The 19,780-nt window shown below is 39.7% G+C and overlaps 1 protein-coding gene across 1 annotated transcript; it reads right to left on the bottom strand.

The window, feature by feature from the left end:
- Nucleotides 1-976: 976 nt before the first annotated feature.
- Nucleotides 977-3,885, bottom strand: LOC133646364 (Krueppel-like factor 11). The gene is made up of 4 exons (XM_062041640.1): nt 3,676-3,885; nt 2,929-3,192; nt 1,920-2,772; nt 977-1,721 (listed from the first exon to the last, which is right to left on the bottom strand). The coding sequence occupies exons 1-4, from the start codon at nt 3,712-3,714 to the stop codon at nt 1,411-1,413; spliced, it is 1,467 nt and encodes a 488-aa protein (XP_061897624.1). The 5' UTR covers nt 3,715-3,885; the 3' UTR covers nt 977-1,410.
- Nucleotides 3,886-19,780: the final 15,895 nt, after the last annotated feature.

Consider the following 19,780-nt stretch of genomic DNA (forward strand, 5'->3'; position numbering starts at 1 on the left):
GTACAAATTAGACATTTAATTTTTTTTGGTCATATTTTTATGTCACTTTTTTGTTTTTCACATACACCCTTCTCGTATTTTTTTCATTAACACAAAAATAATTTCACATAAAACAAAGTATTATGTATTATTTTAATTCCTGACTGCTGTCACAGGTACAGTATTTTAATTAAGTTTAATGTTATTGTTTTCATTTTTACCAGCAGGTGTCGCTGTTTGACGCGCTTTCCGGGCACAACCGACCCGCGAGTAAGTCGGTCAGTAAGGCAAAGGGGCGGGTGCGAAGGCAAGCGATGTAATTGGTCGCGCCCCCCACAGTTCATATTTCTCTCTGGTCTGATTGGTTGGAGGAGGCTGTTACTAGGGTGAGGGACACCCCCACCAGGAAGAAGCATCAATGGTTAGATGACGCACAAATAAAATCGTTATATAATTTCAAATGTAAAGTATTCAATATTATATGTTAAATGACATAAATGTACAGTACGAGTTTTTAAAAAATGGTCACCATTTGATTGAATTGCGTGAGAAAATGTGTCCAAAATTTTGACTGGTACAGTATACAGTAACTACAGTCTAATGCTATAATAGTTTTCTTCTCATTTGTATGTCGTTACGCTCCTTAATACTTGTGTTTTCAATTAATCGCGTAGTTGTAAAGATAAATGATCAGTTCCCATCTGTTTATAGCAATGATGGAATTAAACACACTCAACGGTTGATCTGCCCTGACTCATTAAGCAGTCCCGTGATAAACAGGACATGACTTCTATTTGTGGTCTTACAAAACCAGCTTTTATAACGCCAATAACCAATTCATGCAGCCAGCAGAAAGATATCCCACACACTTGTCAGCACAAAAAAGGGCGGTAAGGGCGAGCGGTGTGACACGCAGGATGTGGGCAGTGAATTGCTGACTCGAGTTTTGAGCTCACACCTTGTTTTTCCTATATTCGACGCCGTAGCAATAGAAAAAGAGGACATAATAAACAGTAAATGAGGCATCTTTTTAATTACAAATATGTATTAAATAATATGAAAGACAGAGGTATGCAGTAATCATTAAGGTATAATCATAGTAATGCCGATTACATATTCATATTGACATTGTTTATATAGCAACGTTTTCCCCCGCAAAATCGGACACACAACAAAACAATCAATACATTCACGTATTAGTGTCACAACTAATAAAAACACTGTGGAAAGGGTTGGAGATTACAAAATGCAAAGTCATACAAAGGCTTTGGCAGAAGAGTGCATCCATGAAACAAAAAGAATCCTTTCGTGAACATGTACAAATGAGCAGTCGAGATTTAAAGGTCCAGTGCATGTTTTTCTTGTTATTCCCATGAGTCAGACAGCCATTTTGTGCCAGGCCGCTCCCTGCATTAATGAGGTGTTTGTTGCCTACTGAGAGCCAGCAGGTACCAGCATGCTGATGGTGGCGAGGCTGGTGCTGGTGGCTTTGACTGGAGGGTTTTTGCCGGCGGCCATCTTGTTCAGGTTTCGAACGTCAGCCTGCCAGGTGGGGATTTTCTTGGCGGTCATGTGGCGCCGGGCGTGTTTGGTGAGGTGATCGCTGCGCATGAACCGCCGGTCGCACACGGAGCACACAAACTTCTTCTCGCCGGTGTGCGTTCGCCGGTGACGGGAGAGCTCATCGGAGCGGGCGAACCTCTTGTCACAGCCGTCCCAGCTACAGCTGAAGGGCTTCTCACCTAAAACAGGCCAAAAAGAAGGAGTCATTTTTTTTTTTTTTTATGCGCTCATAAAAAAAAAAGATCAATGTGTGACTGAGCTAGAACAATGAGATCACTCTCGTCCGCTGCGGAAATAAAAGGAATTTTAACAAACAGGATGTTGCGGTCGTCACACTGTATTCCACTTCCTTGTGACTTCCATGGAGAAATACTCACCAGTGTGTGTGCGAAGATGAGCCTTGAGGTGCGAACTCTTGAAGTACGTCTTCCTGCAGCCGGGGAAGTTGCACACATAGTTTCTCCGTCTGGAAAAGTCCATCTTTGAGGCCGCCGTGCTCCCGCCGGGTCCGGTGGGTACGTAAACTGGGGCCGGCGCCAAGGGGAGGAGTTTGTTGTTGCCTAGGGTCATGACAGTCTGAGGTCCGTGGGAGGCTTGGGGGACAGAGGACTGGGGGAGGACCAGCATCACCGTACCCTGAGGCACCGCCGAGCCTACAATGAGGGACTGCTGCACGTGGGCGGGGTTTGAGGTGGCCGGCTGAGGGAGAATGGGCGTGGAGGCAGTCCGGGCTCGGGACGTCTGGACCGCACTGGGGATTAAGGCTGATATTATGCCTGATTGGCTGGGAAAGGGGAACATCTGGCAGATGATTTGAGGGCTGTTGACTGAAGGTGGGGTTAGGTTTGCAGGGCTGTTTTGCTGTTGAGTGCTGACAGGAATGAGTGCAGAGACATTGTCCAAAGAGGCTGGAAAAGGACCAGCGGCTAAAGCAGCTGGAGGAGGAGGAGACGGGGGTGTGGTTATCTTTTCCGCCAGGGTGATGCTCTGCCGCTGCTGCAGCGTCACGGCCGTTTCCGTAACTCTACCTCTCTCTAAATTGGGGGCCGCTGGAATGTGGTATTGGCGGGGGGAGCTGTCTGCCGTGTGGCGAATTACGCTGGTCGCCATGGACCTACAGGGCTGCGGCGGAGTGGGGAGGGAGGGGGAGGTTTTGGAGCATTGTGAGGACACGGCAGCGCTGGAGGATGAGGTTTCTGCAAAGATGGGGCTGTGAGGCGGAGTCATGCACTGTTGAGGGAAAAGGAGAGAAGAATTAGGAGGACAATCTAAACAAGCTTAAGTGGTCCTCTTTGGACTTTTTAATGACCCCCCCCCCCCCCTTCAAAACATATTTTAAACCGTTAGTCCACTTGCATAAACAGTCAAACGTCACATCAATCTTACCAGAGAAGAAAGAGACACAAAGTCTTTGGGGGGCTCTGGGAGCTCCGGGGGCAGGAGGGAGTCGCAGGAATCCGAGGCAGGGGTGAGGGGTCTCGGCTTGCAGGGGTTCAGCCTGTTGCCACCGACAAAGTGACCCCAGGAGCTCATACACACCAGCGCTTCGGCTGCCTCCAGATCGGTGTACTCCAAACCGGAAGAGCAGCTGTTGGTGACAGACTGCTCTGTGTCATGCCTCTTCCGCTTCGACCCGCAGTCATCCGCGGTCTGGGAGGAAGAAGAAGCGGCGTAAACAACGACGGCGTACAGGAATAAGCAGCATTTTGCGCTGTCATTGTTCTTGCATCTATTTTAAATGAAGTAAAAGGGGTCACAGGGGGCTGACTACACCCTGGGCCAGCATGCACTGCCTCGGCCCAGAGCCAAAGCGCCTCCCATGGCCAAATATAGACCAGAGAGTGACGCTGCCCAGATGAGCCATGTGAAATCCCCCATAAAGCAGGTTTGCCACAGGACTTCTAAACAGTAAACAACCCGACATTCATCGCCCTAAAATGACTACTTTTCAGTTATTTTTCAGTTGGTGAAATAGAATTCAAAGGCTGGTTGACGAAAGCAACATAAAACTGGTGTGTCGTATTAAAAAGTGGGTGTTGACAACATTAAAACAAGTTACCGGTAAAGCAACAGTTGATAGTCATAAACAGGCGTGGGAAGCTAAAAACAACAAAAAATAATAACACGTCTTACCCCGCGAGGTTCCATTTCGATATACTTCCGGGATGGCATGAGTGAACAACGCGGTCAAAATGTCACTTTTTGCGTTGTTAAAAAAGCCGGTATAGAACAAAGAGACACGGCGATCCCGGTGCCCGCTGCTTGATCTGAGGCACGCAGGGCTGTGAGGTGCCTTTTTCCCCTTCCCCTTCCACTGGCTCCTTTTTTTCTCTCAGCTGTGTGAGTAAAACAGGGGGCGGAGAGAAAAAAGAAAAACAAAACTCCACAACGCGCACCGGCGGTTGGCAACACTCGGCCAATCACAATCGAGTGTGTGCAGCGCGGCGGCCAATCAGCGGGCGGCAGACGCGTGGACAGTGCATGCTCACGGGGCGGTTGGAGGAAACGGGGTGCGTGGCCGTTGGTGGGCGTGGCTAGAGAGTCAGCCGTGTCAGAGTAAACCCGATGAACTGCTATCTGTTAAACTGGGCGAAAGGTCGATCGAGTGTATGCTGCCTTTACGGGTTGTGGGGAAAATGTCTTCACTGCTCTGTAACAGTACACACGTTCGGAAAGTAGTGTGCAAAACGTTCCAATGCTGGGAAACAAAATAAAGAATGCAGGGAGCTACTTTAATTCCTTTTTTTTGTAAAAAAAAAAGTCGTTATATAACAACGTTATATTTAAAGGCAAATTATTGTTATTATCAGTTATTAGTATCAATATTTCATCTTTTTCTCTTTGCATTTTGCAATTTTATTTTATTATTATTTTTGTGTGTGTTAAATTGTATTTCTTCAATGTATCACAGGTCAGTAAAAAACAAAACAAACACTTTTTTAAATTCTTTTTTTTAAGAAAGCTTTTAACTATTGATGTGTTATAGCATTTTAGTATTGGGATTTTATTTGTTTTAATGGCTTTGATTGTTTTGAATCTTGGTTTTTATTGTAGACACTAGGGCTGTGAATCTTTGGGTGTCCCACGATTCGATTCAATATCGATTCTTGGGGTCACGATTCGATTCAAAATCGATTTTTTATTTTTTATTTTCAATTCAACACGATTCTCGATTCTAAAACGATTTTTTTCCCGATTCAAAACGATTCTCTATTCATTCAATACATAGGATTTCAGCAGGATCTACCCTAGTCTGCTGACATGCAAGCAGAGTAGTAGATTTTTGTAAAAAGCTTTTATAATTGTAAAGGACAATGTTTTATCAACTGATTGCAATAATGTAAATTTGTTTTAACTATTAAATGTTGTTGCTGGGTCGGGTTTGGCTTCGGAAATTGGATTCCATTATTATGGTATTGCTGTGTATTGTTATATTGGATTGATTAATTAAAAAAATAGAATAAAAAAATTAAATAAAAAATAAAACATTTAAAAATGAGAATAGATTCTGAATCGCACAACGTGAGAATCGCGATTCGAATTCGAATCAATTTTTTCCCACACCCCTAGTAGACACATTTTCTCCATCCATCCATTTTCTACCGCTTGTCCCTTTCGGGGTCGCAGGGGGTCGCTGGAGCCTATCTCAGCTGCATTCGGGCAGAAGGCGGGGTACACCCTGGACAAGTCGCCACCTCATCACAGGGCCAACACAGATAGACGGACAACATTCACACTCACATTCACACACTAGGGCCAATTTAGTGTTGCCAATCAACCTATCCCCAGGTGCATGTCTTTGGAGGTGGGAGGAAGCGGGAGTACCCGGAGGGAACCCAGGTAGTCACGGGGAGAACATGCAAACTCCACACAGAATGACCCCGAGCCCGAGGATCGAACCCAGGAACTTCGTATTGTGAGGCACATCCACTAATCCACTAACCCCTGTTCCACCGTGCTGCCCTACACATTTTCTCAATATTCAAGAAGTTTTATTGTCAATTTTACAATTGCATACCAGGCAATACGGAGAACTGAAAAAAGTATCTCTGAACAACAAGTTAAGATTTTTAGCATATAAATAATACATGTAGTAAATGGAAGGAGAACCCTGGGTTAATGCATGTGGTATGATTTAATAGCTATTATTGTCTTATTATGTATAGTTATTATACAATGTTTAAAAAAAAATGTCAGTGTTCACTCGTTGCACACTTGAAAATATATGAATCAAACGCAAGTCTAATGACGACATAGTATAGCGGTGAATCATTGTGTAGGATATGAGTTGTGGCTTGTGCGGCCCCTTTGGGACACTTGTGATTTAGGGCTATATAAATAAACATTGATTGATTGATTGATTGATGAATACTTGATGCAAGTGTTCTCTTTGAAATAGGAAAGGTTTGGGTTTTTTGGGCGGTGTGGTCAGTCTTCAATGCCGTTTTGGAAAGTTGTGGATAGTGGGGGTACATGGGCGGTACTAAAAATGTTGGTATCGATCCGATAAAAGTAGATACAGGGTAAGTATTGCAGATACAGACCCTTTTTTGCTCCAATAGTATCAGTCTAGTATACAGTATATATTTAATATAGTATTAGCCTTAATCCTCCATTAAAATCGATGCCATCAATATTTGAATTGAGCCTTAAACCCCCGTCTGTATAGTTATAGGATAGGAGGTTAACAAGTGGAAAGATTTCATAATAGTATGAAAACTACTTCTACTAAGTTATCTATAAAAACTGACTCTTATGAAAGCAACTGCAAAACATGTATTTAGGTCAGTTACTTAAGAAAATACACAATGGCTTCCTCTTTTTGTGAAAATATTTCTTGGCAGCATACAATATCAAATTATTCGGGGAAAGCGTTTATTTGACATGTTTCATAACAGCGCTCTGCTTTCACAAAAGCAGCGAGCACTGCCGGAATGTCGAAGCTGTCCTATTTCCCATAGCACTTGAACGCAACATCAGCACCAGAAGAAGTGCGCTCTTGGTTGTTTGTGTTTTCGAAGCTGCCTCGTGGAAACATGGATAAACAAGCACGTCGTTTGTATTACATGTACACTTAAATAATGTTAATATGCTCAAAAAGTGGGCAATATTTGAGTATGAACACGCCAACAGGAGGATTGATCTTACTTTAGATTTAATGACTGATCCCTAATGTTTGGAAGTATGACGTGAAGACTGTCTTTTATGTCCAATATTTTTGAAATATTAAATATAAATATTAATTTATTTTATTTTATTTGTATTATTGAAGTTTTTTTACTTTTTTTTTTTTTTACAGGAAAAACCTTGTTCCATTCTGCAGAATAGCTGATAAACAAAGCGACATCCTTTGTTCTAATGATGTTTAAAAAAAACTTTCTGTAAGTACCCCCATAGGGCCACTTTCTTCCCCTCCATTCACTATCCCCAAAGTTAGCGTTGACCTACATATGACGTTATATCACCCACACTGAGCAAACGAAAAGAACACGTGTTTGATGGCCCTGCATACTTCTTAAGGGGTCGTGGTCGGAAAAATCCAGCAATTTCACGCTCCAGTAATATAAACTATTACATTTGGAAAGCTTATTTAGTACCAAATCTGGCGTACCCAATCTGATTATCCCTTAGAACAGTGATTCTCAAACTGTGGCGTACCATCTAATGATACCCCAAAGAATCACTTAATTAAATATTCAAACACAGTGTTACTGTTCAAACAGTGGCCACAAATAATAAATATACTTGTTAGATAAAACCGGTGCCTTTTCTTGAATTTATATTTAGGCCTACTACTAGGGCTGGGCGATATATCGAATATACTCGATATATCGCGGGTTTGTCTCTGTGCGATATAGAAAATGACTATATCGTGATATTCGAGTATACGTTCTCACGCAGTTGCTTTTAGCTGTGGGCATTACACTACAGGCGTTTCTCACTCTTTCTTGTCTCTCCTTCTCACAGAGACGTAAAACAAGCGCACCTTCTTACATACGTCACATACTGTCACGCGTGCAGCATCATACGCCCTCGTGGAGCAGAGAGGCAGCCGAATGGGTGATGTTAGCTGTGGTGCTAGCAGAACGGTGCGAGTGGTAATACGAGAGAAAGAAGGTGCGAATCTGGTAACAAATGAAGAAATAATTAATTCCCAAGAAAAACAGCAGGGGTTCCATCGTCTGGCGGTGGTTTGGCTTCAAGCGGGAAGATGTTGAACAGACAACCATAATATGTCAAGTATGCGGCAAAAGCGTTGCCACAAAAAGTCGCATTACTGCTAACTTGTAGCATCATTTTAAAAGTCACCCGCTAGAGAATAAGGAGTGCTTGAAACTCTGTATGTCAACATCTCCGGCCGGTGCCACACCAACAAAATGCAGAAGCAACCATTTCCACATCAACACAGTATGAAAAAAATAGTCAACAACAGAAGGAGATAACATCCGCAGTAACCTACCACATAGCGAAGGACATACACTATTTGATTTCCTATTATGCAGCTCATTTTGATTTGACAGTTATTGAAATATCTTGTGTGATATCATGCACAAAAGTGCACTTTATTTGTTTTAAACTATTGAAGTGGCGTTCTGTACAAAAAGTGCACTTTAATTTAGTGTTGTTTTGATATGTCATCTTAGTGTCATTTATTTAGTGACATAATGCACTAACGTGCACTAATAGCTTGTTTTAAAATGTCTCTGACAATATTGCACATTTCTTTTTAGAAATGACATGAATGTTTGTGCCACTGCTTAATAACTGTTTAATAAATACAGTTTTGGTAAATTGACTTAGTTGTGATTTCCCTCTCTGCATGAAAGTTTAAAATGAGCATATATTAATGCAGTATGAACAAGAATGTTTTAATGTAGACACATAGAATCATCATACTGGTGTGACTATATGCATCAAGTGTTCATTCAAGGCTAAGGCAAAATATCGAGATATATGTCGTGTATCGTGACATGGCATAAAAATATTGAGATATTAATAAAAGGCCATATCGCCCAGCCCTACCTACTACCCTACTGTATTTTAATGTTGGTCATTATGGTGGTACTTGGAAAGCCGAGTGTTTTCGGAGGTTTGTTTGAGAACCAATGTCTTGGAAAAATAGGCTTTGATGATCACACTTGAGCCATAACATCACTCTTGAGTTTGCATGCAGCGGCAGCGTATAGTAGATGTGTGTTGCCACTGCAGACCTGTGTCTTCCATACTGTAATGTAAGCATGACCTTAGGAAGCAATGAGGGCAATATTTGTGGCATTGCAGAGAAGATGGCGGGGCTGAGGAAGAGTGACAGAGTGCAGAGGCGAGGAGGGTGGAGCTGGGGCGGGGGGTTAAACGTGCTAGCACTCACACATGATAGGCAGCCTGCTCCAGAGTTCTGCAGCCTGTTTGTGGTCTAAGTGTGGAAGTCCGCTTCAACTTCGTCGGGGGGGGAATCTGGAGGAAAGGTTACGCGGGCCCTATGTGGGCCTCTGCATGCACACCTCCCCTATCCAGGAACTCCAGGAGTCAACAGAGGGCTGAGGGGGGCTGCCCCAGTCGGGTTAAATATACCACTCATGGAGCCATATTTCACTTGCCAGGCAAGCTCATGACAAAAGCTTCCCTTCGATGTAATCATTTTTAACTAACATGTCAATTATTTACGTCACAGTTTATCTACAAATGTGTTGGCTTGACCTCATGAACTGTAAATAGCCTTTTTCATTGAGAAATTTCAGTGCAATTGCCACATCAGGGCTGCAATTGAGCAAATATGTTTTTATGCATATGCGCCTTTCATACAGCGCTAAGACCAGCGGGATATGGCAGAGTTACAGGAGTGCGAGGTCGGAGTAACCTGCCTGTTGGTGCAGAAAAAGGCCCCATGCAATGTTGCATCACATCCAAACTATGACAGTATTGCAGGGATATCTAACTGAATTGTTTGGTGGGGGGGGGGGCACTTTTCCAGAAAGTTAAGGACCAGGGGGGGGGGCCAGACTTATTCCTTCACTACTATTCTTATTTTGTATATTCCGGATAACCAGCGTCCTCCACCGTAGACATTTGATTTTGTTTTATTTATTGTGTCAAAGTTACAGGTGCGCTCTGCTGTTTAGGACCTCCTGCAAAAATCAGAGTTTCACGAGTTTTTTGAACTGAACTTGATGGCCACCAATTGAATAGCCCAAATGATGAAAAGGAGAGGACCTAAAATGGAACCTTGATGAACACCACTAGTATACTCCTCTCTGGGAGGGAGGGGGGGGGGGTGTACTAGAATGACGGGGGATGCAAAACAATAACAGTGTAATACGTTTTCATAACATGGTCACTAATGCCTAGTTTCTCTTGTTATATTCTTATTTTACTGTTATATTTGTATTCTCATTGATGCTTTTTGTTTTTATTCTATTGTAATATTTTTCTATTTTGTTTTCATTTATACCCCCATTATTTCCTTTTTAAAATCGATCTCAATTCTGTACACTGCTGCTGGAATTTTAATTTTCCTGAGGGAACTCTCCTGAAGGAATCAATAAAGTACTATCTAGCTATCTATCTATCTATCTATAACCGAAGAAGTTGAACAAAAGACTACTGACTGCATCGAAAGCAGGGGTGTCAAACTCAAATTACCTGGGGGGCAGCGTTTGGGTGAGGCTGGGCTGCATCAGAAAAGCTTTGCAAAAAAATTCCCATCTTCTCAAGTGTCTTTATTTTAATTTTTTTTAACACAAAATAAGAGGAAAAAGAAATAAACACGTTAAGAATTGATAAGGAAATACATGTTTGGGGCTGTGAGTCATAGTTTAATTCCACTTGGTGTAACTGTCGTGTGTAGCCGACGCACGGAGAACGTTTCGATACACGGAAAACATAATTCAGTTCAGTTCAGTTTCAGTTTATTTCGAACATGCATACAATACAATGTGATGCATCACTCAATTCCAGTTGTTTCATTACAGCACGTCCGAAAAGGAGTAGGAAGAAGTCGAGCTTATTTAATCCTACCCCTTTTCATACCATAGCAATTTTATCCAATTTCCTTGTTCTCTGTAACAGAACAGTGAACAAATAAATAAGAAATAACTAATATACCGTAGTAATTTCCGCAATGTGCGTCATTTCCGCTTTTTTGTCCGGTAAGAGCACCACGGGGGTCGGCGGATAATAGTCTGGTAGCAATCTCCTTTGTTTTTGCACTTGATCATGAAATTCATGAACACCTTGGTATTTGTAGATGGTACAAAGTACCGAGATAGCGAGTGCAAAAGGCGACTTCTCCCGGAATGTTATCCGCCGTGCTATTGTTACAGGAAACAGAAGTGGAATTGACACAGTGCTGTTGTCGTTGTAAACGTAGTTATAGAAATTTAAAAAACCGAATGAAATCAAATAGAAATATATGTCGTGTTCATTGTGTGAGACAATGCAAATAAAAAAATATTGAACCACAAATAATGGTGCGACCCTATAATTGGTCCAAGTTATCGGGGACTTATTATCGACGGACAGGTGTGGCGATGTTACTGCATACTACATTAGGCTACATTCAGTTCCTTACTTTTCTTTTATCCCGCCGCACATGCTTCACTTTGACTTATTTTGTCAGGGAGAAACATATATACATATATTGTCTCGCTGGGCAGCAACTTGAAAGACGTTTTTTTTTCGACGTGTTGTGAACGCAGCGTGCTGGGACAAACGTCCACGTGTGCCAAATTAAAAACCAGGCACGGAAGAAAACTCTCCATGGCAACGCTGCCGTAAACTAATGTTTCTCTGCTTGCAATCCCGGTTGATGTCCCGCCCCCGAGAGCAATATACCACACCATGATTGGTAGGTTCGTTCAGCTCCGCACACCGTAAAGTAGCATTCACATAAAGTTTGAGAACACTGATTTAAAGTAAACAAACATTAGTTATATAAATCACATTATTTAAAAAAAACGTTTGTCCCCCAGGTTTTGAACTGAATCTGTGGGCCGGTGTGGTGGATTGGTGTGGATTTGGCCCCCGGATCGCCAGTTGAATTACACTGTAGTACAATAAAGTCCAACTGTGCCTTTTATACAGAACCCAGTGAAGAAAGATAGTGGCACAATAGTGTGTGCTTTTCATACAGAATAGTACTGCAGGAGTCCAAAGCAGAGGTGCCTTTTATACAATCTGGAACAGGGCAGGACTAAGGGGTAGTGTTTATTTACTTATTTACTATTTCCAATGCATTAACAGAATACATCTGTCGTCGTGTCTTTCATAATGATCGTGAACGATAGGCAACATTCCAAAAAAAGCTCAGTTCCCATTTAAGAGGCGTTCACTTGAAACTTATGAGAATGAATTGTTGTGTTACAAACTTTTGTGTGGCGTTGCTTCTTATTTGTAATTATTCCAAGCTGATATGTCACGTGTATGCAGTGGCAGCTGAACCAAATGCGACATCGTGTCATAATTACAACGATCAGCTGGATAAAAAAAATACCTGTACATATACACATATGTTTAGGTGCATATATATATATATATATATATATATATATATATATATATATATATATATATATATATATATATATATATATATATATATATATATATATATATATATATATATATATATATATATATATATACAAACACTTACATGTATATATATATATTAGGGGTGTGGGAAAAAATCGATTCGAATTCGAATCGCGATTCTCACGTTCTGCGATTCAGAATCGATTCTCATTTTTAAAAAATCTATTTTATTTTTTTTTAATAAAAAAAAAAAAATTCCTTTTTTTTTTTTTTTTTTTTTTTTAAATTAATCAATCCAACAAAAAAATACCCAGCAATACCATAACAATGCAGTCCAATTCCAAAACCAAACCCGACCCAGCAACACTCAGAACTGCAATAAACAGAGCAATTGAGAGGACACACAAACACGACACAGAACAAACCAAAAGTAGTGCAACAAAAATGAATATTATCAACAACAGTATCAATATTAGTTACAATTTCAACATAGCAGTGATTAAAAATCCCTCATTGACATTATCATTAGACATTTATAAAAATTAAAAATGAAAAATAAATTAAAATGAACAATAGTGTTACAGTGGCTTACACTTGCATCGCATCTCATAAGCTTGACAACACACTGTGTCTAATATTTTTGCAAAGATAAAATAAGTCATATTTTTGGTTCATTTAATAGTTCAAACAAATTTACATTATTGCAATCAGTTGATAAAACATTGTCCTTTACAATTATAAAAGCTTTTTACAAAAATCTACTACTCTGCTTGCATGTCAGCAGACTGGGGTAGATCCTGCTGAAATCCTATGTATTGAATGAATAGAGAATCCTTTTGAATCGGGAAAAAAAATCGGCAGCACGGTGGCAGAGGGGTTAGTGCATCTGCCTCACAATACGAAGGTCCTGAGTAGTCGTGAGTTCAATCCCGGCCTCGGGATCTTTCTGTGTGGAGTTTGCATGTTCTCCCCGTGACTGCGTGGGTTCCCTCCGGGTACTCCGGCTTCCTCCCACCTCCAAAGACATGCACCTGGGGATAGGTTGATTGGCAACACTAAATTGGCCCTAGTGTGTGAATGTGAGTGTGAATGTTGTCTGTCTATCTGTGTTGGCCCTGTGATGAGGTGGCGACTTGTCCAGGGTGTACCCCGCCTTCCGCCCGATTGCAGCTGAGATAGGCTCCAGCGCCCCCCGCGACCCCGAAGGGAATAAGCGGTAGAAAATGGATGGATGGATATATATATATACTGTATATATATATATATATATATATATATACACTTACATATATATATACACACACTTACATGTGTGTATATATATATATATACACACAAATATATATATATATATATACATTCATACAGTATATATAGAGTTAAAATAGCTTTTAGAATTGCATTAAATCAAATCTTTAGAAGAAAGATAAATTGACTTAAAACTTAAAAGCGCAACCGCTTAAAGTGCAAGTTCTTTGACGTTGCCACTAAAAATAATTATTAATAAGGTGCATGGCCACTATTATTATGTTTTTATAATATGATTAATGATGTGCAATTTTGACTTCTCTTGTAAACAACAAACATGTTCTGCTTTTTTAAATTGAACTCACAGCTTTCTTCAGGAATGAAATCATGCCATTTACTTATATCAGGTGTGATGACATCATTGTTGTCATGGGCTGTGAACATGTCCATTGCTTTGTGTAGCACACAAGAGGCGTGGCCTTCCCTCCACCCCTCCTCCCATACATCGGCAACAAGACATTCCTCCACAGGGAAAGGCCCCTGATTGGTCAGAAGAGGACATTGAGGCCAATCTGCTGCTAGGAGACACTGATTGCAGAGCTGCTTGCTGGCTGTCTGTTGTCCTGGCAACATGAGGAGCAGGAGGCAGGGTTTCTGCCAGACTCCCTCGTGGATGGAGCCCCCCTTGGAGACCACGCCTGCACTGAGCGTGTGCGGTGCCTAATGATGCCTCTGAAGGACTGTGGACATGTGTGGAATTGTTCAATAATTCACCCCCATTCCGAAAACAAACAGGTTTAGTGTTAGCCGGTCTATTTTCGTGGTGCTCGTCCTCGCTGGAGGAGACCATTGCTATTTTCAGTGAAGCGCAGCAGAAACAAAGAAATGGTTCTGTTATGTCATCAAGTGTGCACACACACGGTGAGCTAATTATTACCCAGAATGTTTTTTCTCACTACATCAGAGAGCGTTTCTGTGAAAGTGACTCATCCAGAGACATCATGGTGTCCAAAAATGTTGGACACAGTTGACAATGACATTGAAAAGTAACACACATGGAGTTGCATTTGTGGCCTGTTTGATGCAAAATATTTAGAATTGTACTTTTGCTTTTGTTATACAGCGTCGGACTGAAAAAGGACTGATTGGCAATTGGGTGCAGATGTGCTCTGCATGGTTGCCAATCAGGCAGCAGGTGTGAAAGCCTGTGCACGACCCGAGGAAGTAAATGCTACAAAAAAAAGGGCACAGGACAGGAATTAAAATACCACACACGGAGAAAAAGCAAACATGAGTCCAACATAGTTACAAGGATGTAAGAGCATGCCCAGACCCGGCTGCAAAAAAATGTTTAAGGGGGGGGCATCAAATTTGGCACCTGCCAAAAATGGATTCCTGCTGCGATCGCGCGCACACTGGCCTTTGTCCGTCCACAACTGATTACTACATGTAAGACAAACACTTTATATTTGTGGTTATCATAAGGATATGTGTTTGAAATTATTCAGGCCTTTATTGTGCCCGAAAAATTAAAGAGTTGGCCATTTCTTTGCTATTATTTGTAAAGGACTGTTTCAGATCCGGCCCGGCGATGAGGTGGCGACTTGTCCAGGGTGTACGCCGCCTTCCGCCCGAATGCAGCTGAGATAGGCTCCAGCGCCCCCCGTGACCCCGAAAGGGACAAGCGGTAGAAAATGGATGGATGGATGGATGTTTCATATCCAATGTTAATCTGCCAAAACCGGTTTCTTGTTCAGAAACTACATACGATATTAACTGTTCTTTGCTCAAGCACATTATAAATATTAACAAAGTGTTTGTATTCATTAAATCAATGCATTCTTGGTTGCCAAAAAGTGATGCAAAGTATATTTTTGACATTGACACATCTCATCTGTGCATACATTTACTAGAATAACCTTAGGAGACATATTATTTTGAATCACTAAGTTGATTTCAGCTTTTTATTTTTTCAGTATATTTACTTCATTATCATATATGTAACTCTCTTGAATGAATACATCCAAACACTTTGTCCATGCACATAGTAAATATTAATAAAGAACAGATAATATTGTATGGAGCTTCTAAACATCGGATCAATAACAAACCTTTACGATCTCATTATTACCAAAGAAATGGCCAACTCTGTCCTTTTTGGGACACTATAAAGCAGGGGTCCCCAAACTTTTCAACTCGGGGGCCGCATTGGGTTAAAACAATTTGGCCGGGGGCCGGGGGCCGGACTGTGTATATATATATATATATATATATATATATATATATATATATATATATATATATATATATATATATATATATATATATATATATATATATATTTATATATATATATAATATATATATATATATATATATATATATATATATATATATATATATATATATATATATATATATATATATATATATATATATTATATATATATTAGATATACAGTATATAGCGCACTTTCCGCGCGCGCGCGATGATGTCACGTTATCGATGAGAAAATGCATTTTTAGACAATATGATTTGCCTGAACGGCTAGGAGACACCGTGAGTAGCAAGCGGTACAAAGTGGATAAGAAAAGACAGAAAAAAATATATTCATATTTTTTATTTTATTTAAAAAAATAATAATTCTATACTTGGGACTTCCCGCGGGCCTGATTTTGGACGCTGGCGGGCCGGAGTTTGGGGACCCCTGCTATAAAGGCTTGAAGAAATGTAAACACATATCCTTACAATAACCACAACTATACGTGTTTGTCCTACATGTAGTTAGTAATCAGTTGTGGACAGACGAAGCCCAAAAGTGCATATACATTTTTGACAAGGAGTCAGTTTTTGGCGCAACATCAATCGCAGCAAATAAATTTGACTTACAGTTGTGTCGATGTCATCATCGATGACTCACCTGCTGATGGCATCATAGCAGTAAAAAATTAAATGTGTCCTGTTCATTTTCCCAGGTGTACACACGACACCACAGATTTAGGTTTTGGCGCTGACTTCCTTAACTCGCAAGGAAAAGCATTTGATCGGCTGTCGTTCATAACTAACCCCCACCCCTCTTTATAAGAACGTGGTTAAAGAGCTGTGATTGGATATATTCTAAATTTGTCCCACCCATTGACAAGATGAAATTAAATATGTCGTTTCTTTTAACATTGTCTCGTATTTATACTTTAACTAACATGTCAGTTACTTGTTTTATCGTCTTAGTCAATGTGCCTTTGTTTTGATTACTTATCTTTCTATCCCCTCCTGCTCCGGCCCGGCTGCACCAAATGATAATATAAATACATTTAATAAAGACAAATACAAATAAGGCAACAAGAGAAGTATCCTACACTTCTCTTTTGTAAAGTAAATCTGAACAGCCGATATGGGCATCTACATCTGCTATATGATTTGCCCGAGAAGCTGGGCAGGACATTATTAAAAAATAAAATAAAAAAATAAAAAAAATAAAAAATAAAAAATAAAAAAATAAAAAATAAAGATGACTTCAGATTGTTTTATTTGTTTAAAAATCTGACATTGTACAAATCATAATGTTGTTGGGTTTTATTTTACACTTACATGTTGCAGTTTATAGTATTCTACCTTTATTTGTTGTTATTTATATTTTCTTAAGAAATTATGTGATCATGTGGCCATCAGTCAACTCATTGATGTTAATTTTCAATCTATCAAGATAAAAAAATTATACAAAAATCAAATAACAGGTTGTTATTCATGTAGTTTGCTCATCTTCCTTGACTGATGTACTAACATCACGTGGTTATTTTTTTGTACATATGTAGTATCATTTACAAAGATACAAAGAATTGCTATTGTGACATCTAGTGGACACATTTAGAACAGCAGTTTTTTCATTTAAAAATTTCAGGTTAATTTTTATACTTAGCAAAATCATCCCGCAGGCCGGATAAAACCTGTTCACGGGGCCTTACGTTTGACACCCCTGATCTATGTTTACCTGCTCCAATGTAAAAAAATAAATAATAATAAAATAAACAGCTTCCCGCCCAGGGCGGGCACGGCTTACTCATGACGCCGCTAACCACTAACCTGTGAAAATACTGCAACTTGTTTAAAAATAATCAGTATCTGCCGTGCAAAACAGTACAGTACTTTAGATTTGTTATTTTAACTTAATCTAGCCATTTTTATGCAAGAAAATACTTAATTTAGGCTTAAAATATGTGACATTTGCTTAAATATGTATTGTTTTATTTCATAGACTGTAGTCAAACGCCAAACAGCAAAAAATTGATCTATAAAGTAAATATATTTTGAAGCTTGAAATAGCGAAAATAAATAACAATTTTGGAAGATTGATTTGTGGAGTTAGCAAAAAAATAAAAAATACAATTAAATGGTACAAAATATGGAAATAAATATATAGCCGTGAATTGAAATGAATAAGGTAAAGAATGGCTAAAATAAAAAGATAATGATGGCTTAAAAAAAGGAACATGCTAAAATAGAGAGGAAGTATTGGAGGCTACCGATAAATATAAACCATATGAGAAATAAAATATTAAGTAATCTCATTAAGACAAAAATGTACTGACTTAAAGGCCTACTGAAACCCACTACTACCGACCACGCAGTCTGATAGTTTATATATCAATGATGAAATCTTAACATTGCGACACATGCCAATACGGCCGGGTTAACTTATAAAGTGCAATTTTAAATTTCATGCCACACTTCCGGTTGAAAATGGCTTTGGATGATGACGTATGCGCGTGACGTAGCCAGTGAAACAGAAGTATCGGTACCCCATTGAAAAGAATACAAAATAGCTCTGTTTTCATCTCATAATTCCACAGTATTCTGGACATCTGTGTTGGTGAATCTTTTGTAATTTGTTTAATGAACAATGAAGACTGCAAAGAAGAAAGCTGTAGGTGGGATCGGTGTATTAGCGGCTGGCTGCAGCAACACAACAAGGAGGACTTACTTGGATAGCAGATGCGCTAGCCAACGCTAGCCGCCAACCGCATCTGTGATCGGGTGAAGTCCTTCGTCGCGCCGTCGATCGCTAGAACGCAGGTGAGCACGGGTGTTGATGAGCAGATGAGGGCTGGCTGGCGTAGGTGGAGCGCTAATGTTTTTATCATAGCTCTGTGAGGTCCGGTTGCTAAGTTGCTAAGTTAGCTTCAGCGTCGTTAGCAACAGCATTGTTAAGCTTTGCCAGGCTGAGAATTATTAACCGTGTAGTTACATGTCCATGGTTTAATAGTATTGTTGATCTTCTGTCTATCCTTCCAGCCAGGGATTTATTTCTTTTGTTTCTATCTGCATTTGAGCCAGATGCTATCACGTTAGCTCAGTAGCTAAAGAGCTTCGCCGATGTATTGTCGTGGAGATAAAAGTCACTGTGAATGTCCATTTGGCGTTCTCGACTCTCATTTTCAAGAGGATATAGTATCCGAGGTGGTTTAAAATACAAATCCGTGATCCACAATAGAAAAAGGAGAGAGTGTGGAATCCAATGAGCCAGCTTGTACCTAAGTTACGGTCAGAGCGAAAAAAGATATGACTTGCACTGCATTCTAGTCCGTCACTCTAACGTTCCTCATCCACGAATCTTTCATCCTCGCTCAAATTAATGGGGTAATCGTCGCTTTCTCGGTCCGAATCGCTCTAGCTGCGTTGAAAACAATAGGAAAATATGAGGAGGCGAACAACTGACTATGTCACGCTACTTCCGGTAGGGGCAAGACTTTTTTTTATCAGAGACCAAAAGTTGCGAACTTTATCATCGTTGTTCTATACTAAATCCTTTCAGCAAAAATATGGCAATATCGCGAAATGATCAAGTATGACACATAGAATGGATCTGCTATCCCCGTTTAAATAAAAAAAATTCATTTCAGTAGGCCTTTAAGTACATTTTTAAAAAAATACTAAAACTGTTACCATAAGGAGATTAAAAACAAACATACCAATATGGGTTAAAAAATATACACGATAAGAATAAGTATGCAATGAGGCTACATTAAGCAATATTTATCGACTGTTAAACAATATTGCTAAAAAAATACACATATTTTTAGAAAGAAATTCATTTTTTATAGCAAATTATAATATTTTTGATGAAACAATAAATATTGTACACAAAGATTAAGAATTGATTTTCGAGGACATATACACTGTAACTATATACAGGTGAGTGAAACTTACTATTTTATATTGTCCAAGAAAAACTGGGTTAAAATACCTTCTTTTATAGATTTAAGTGACTTTATGTATGTTTCTATATTAAGAAATATTATAAACATTATCAAAGATTATATTATATTATATTATCCTTGTTCCACTTCCACCGTGCAAAAATAACAGTTTAAAAAAGCATTAATGGCCCAAAATGAGTGACATTCAAGAGTGTATTGTAGTTATCAATGCTTTAATCTGATGTCAATTTAAAGAGGCCCTACA

This window comes from Entelurus aequoreus, linkage group LG03 (assembly GCF_033978785.1).
Source record: "Entelurus aequoreus isolate RoL-2023_Sb linkage group LG03, RoL_Eaeq_v1.1, whole genome shotgun sequence".
In the NCBI taxonomy this organism is placed as follows: Eukaryota; Metazoa; Chordata; class Actinopteri; order Syngnathiformes; family Syngnathidae; genus Entelurus; species Entelurus aequoreus.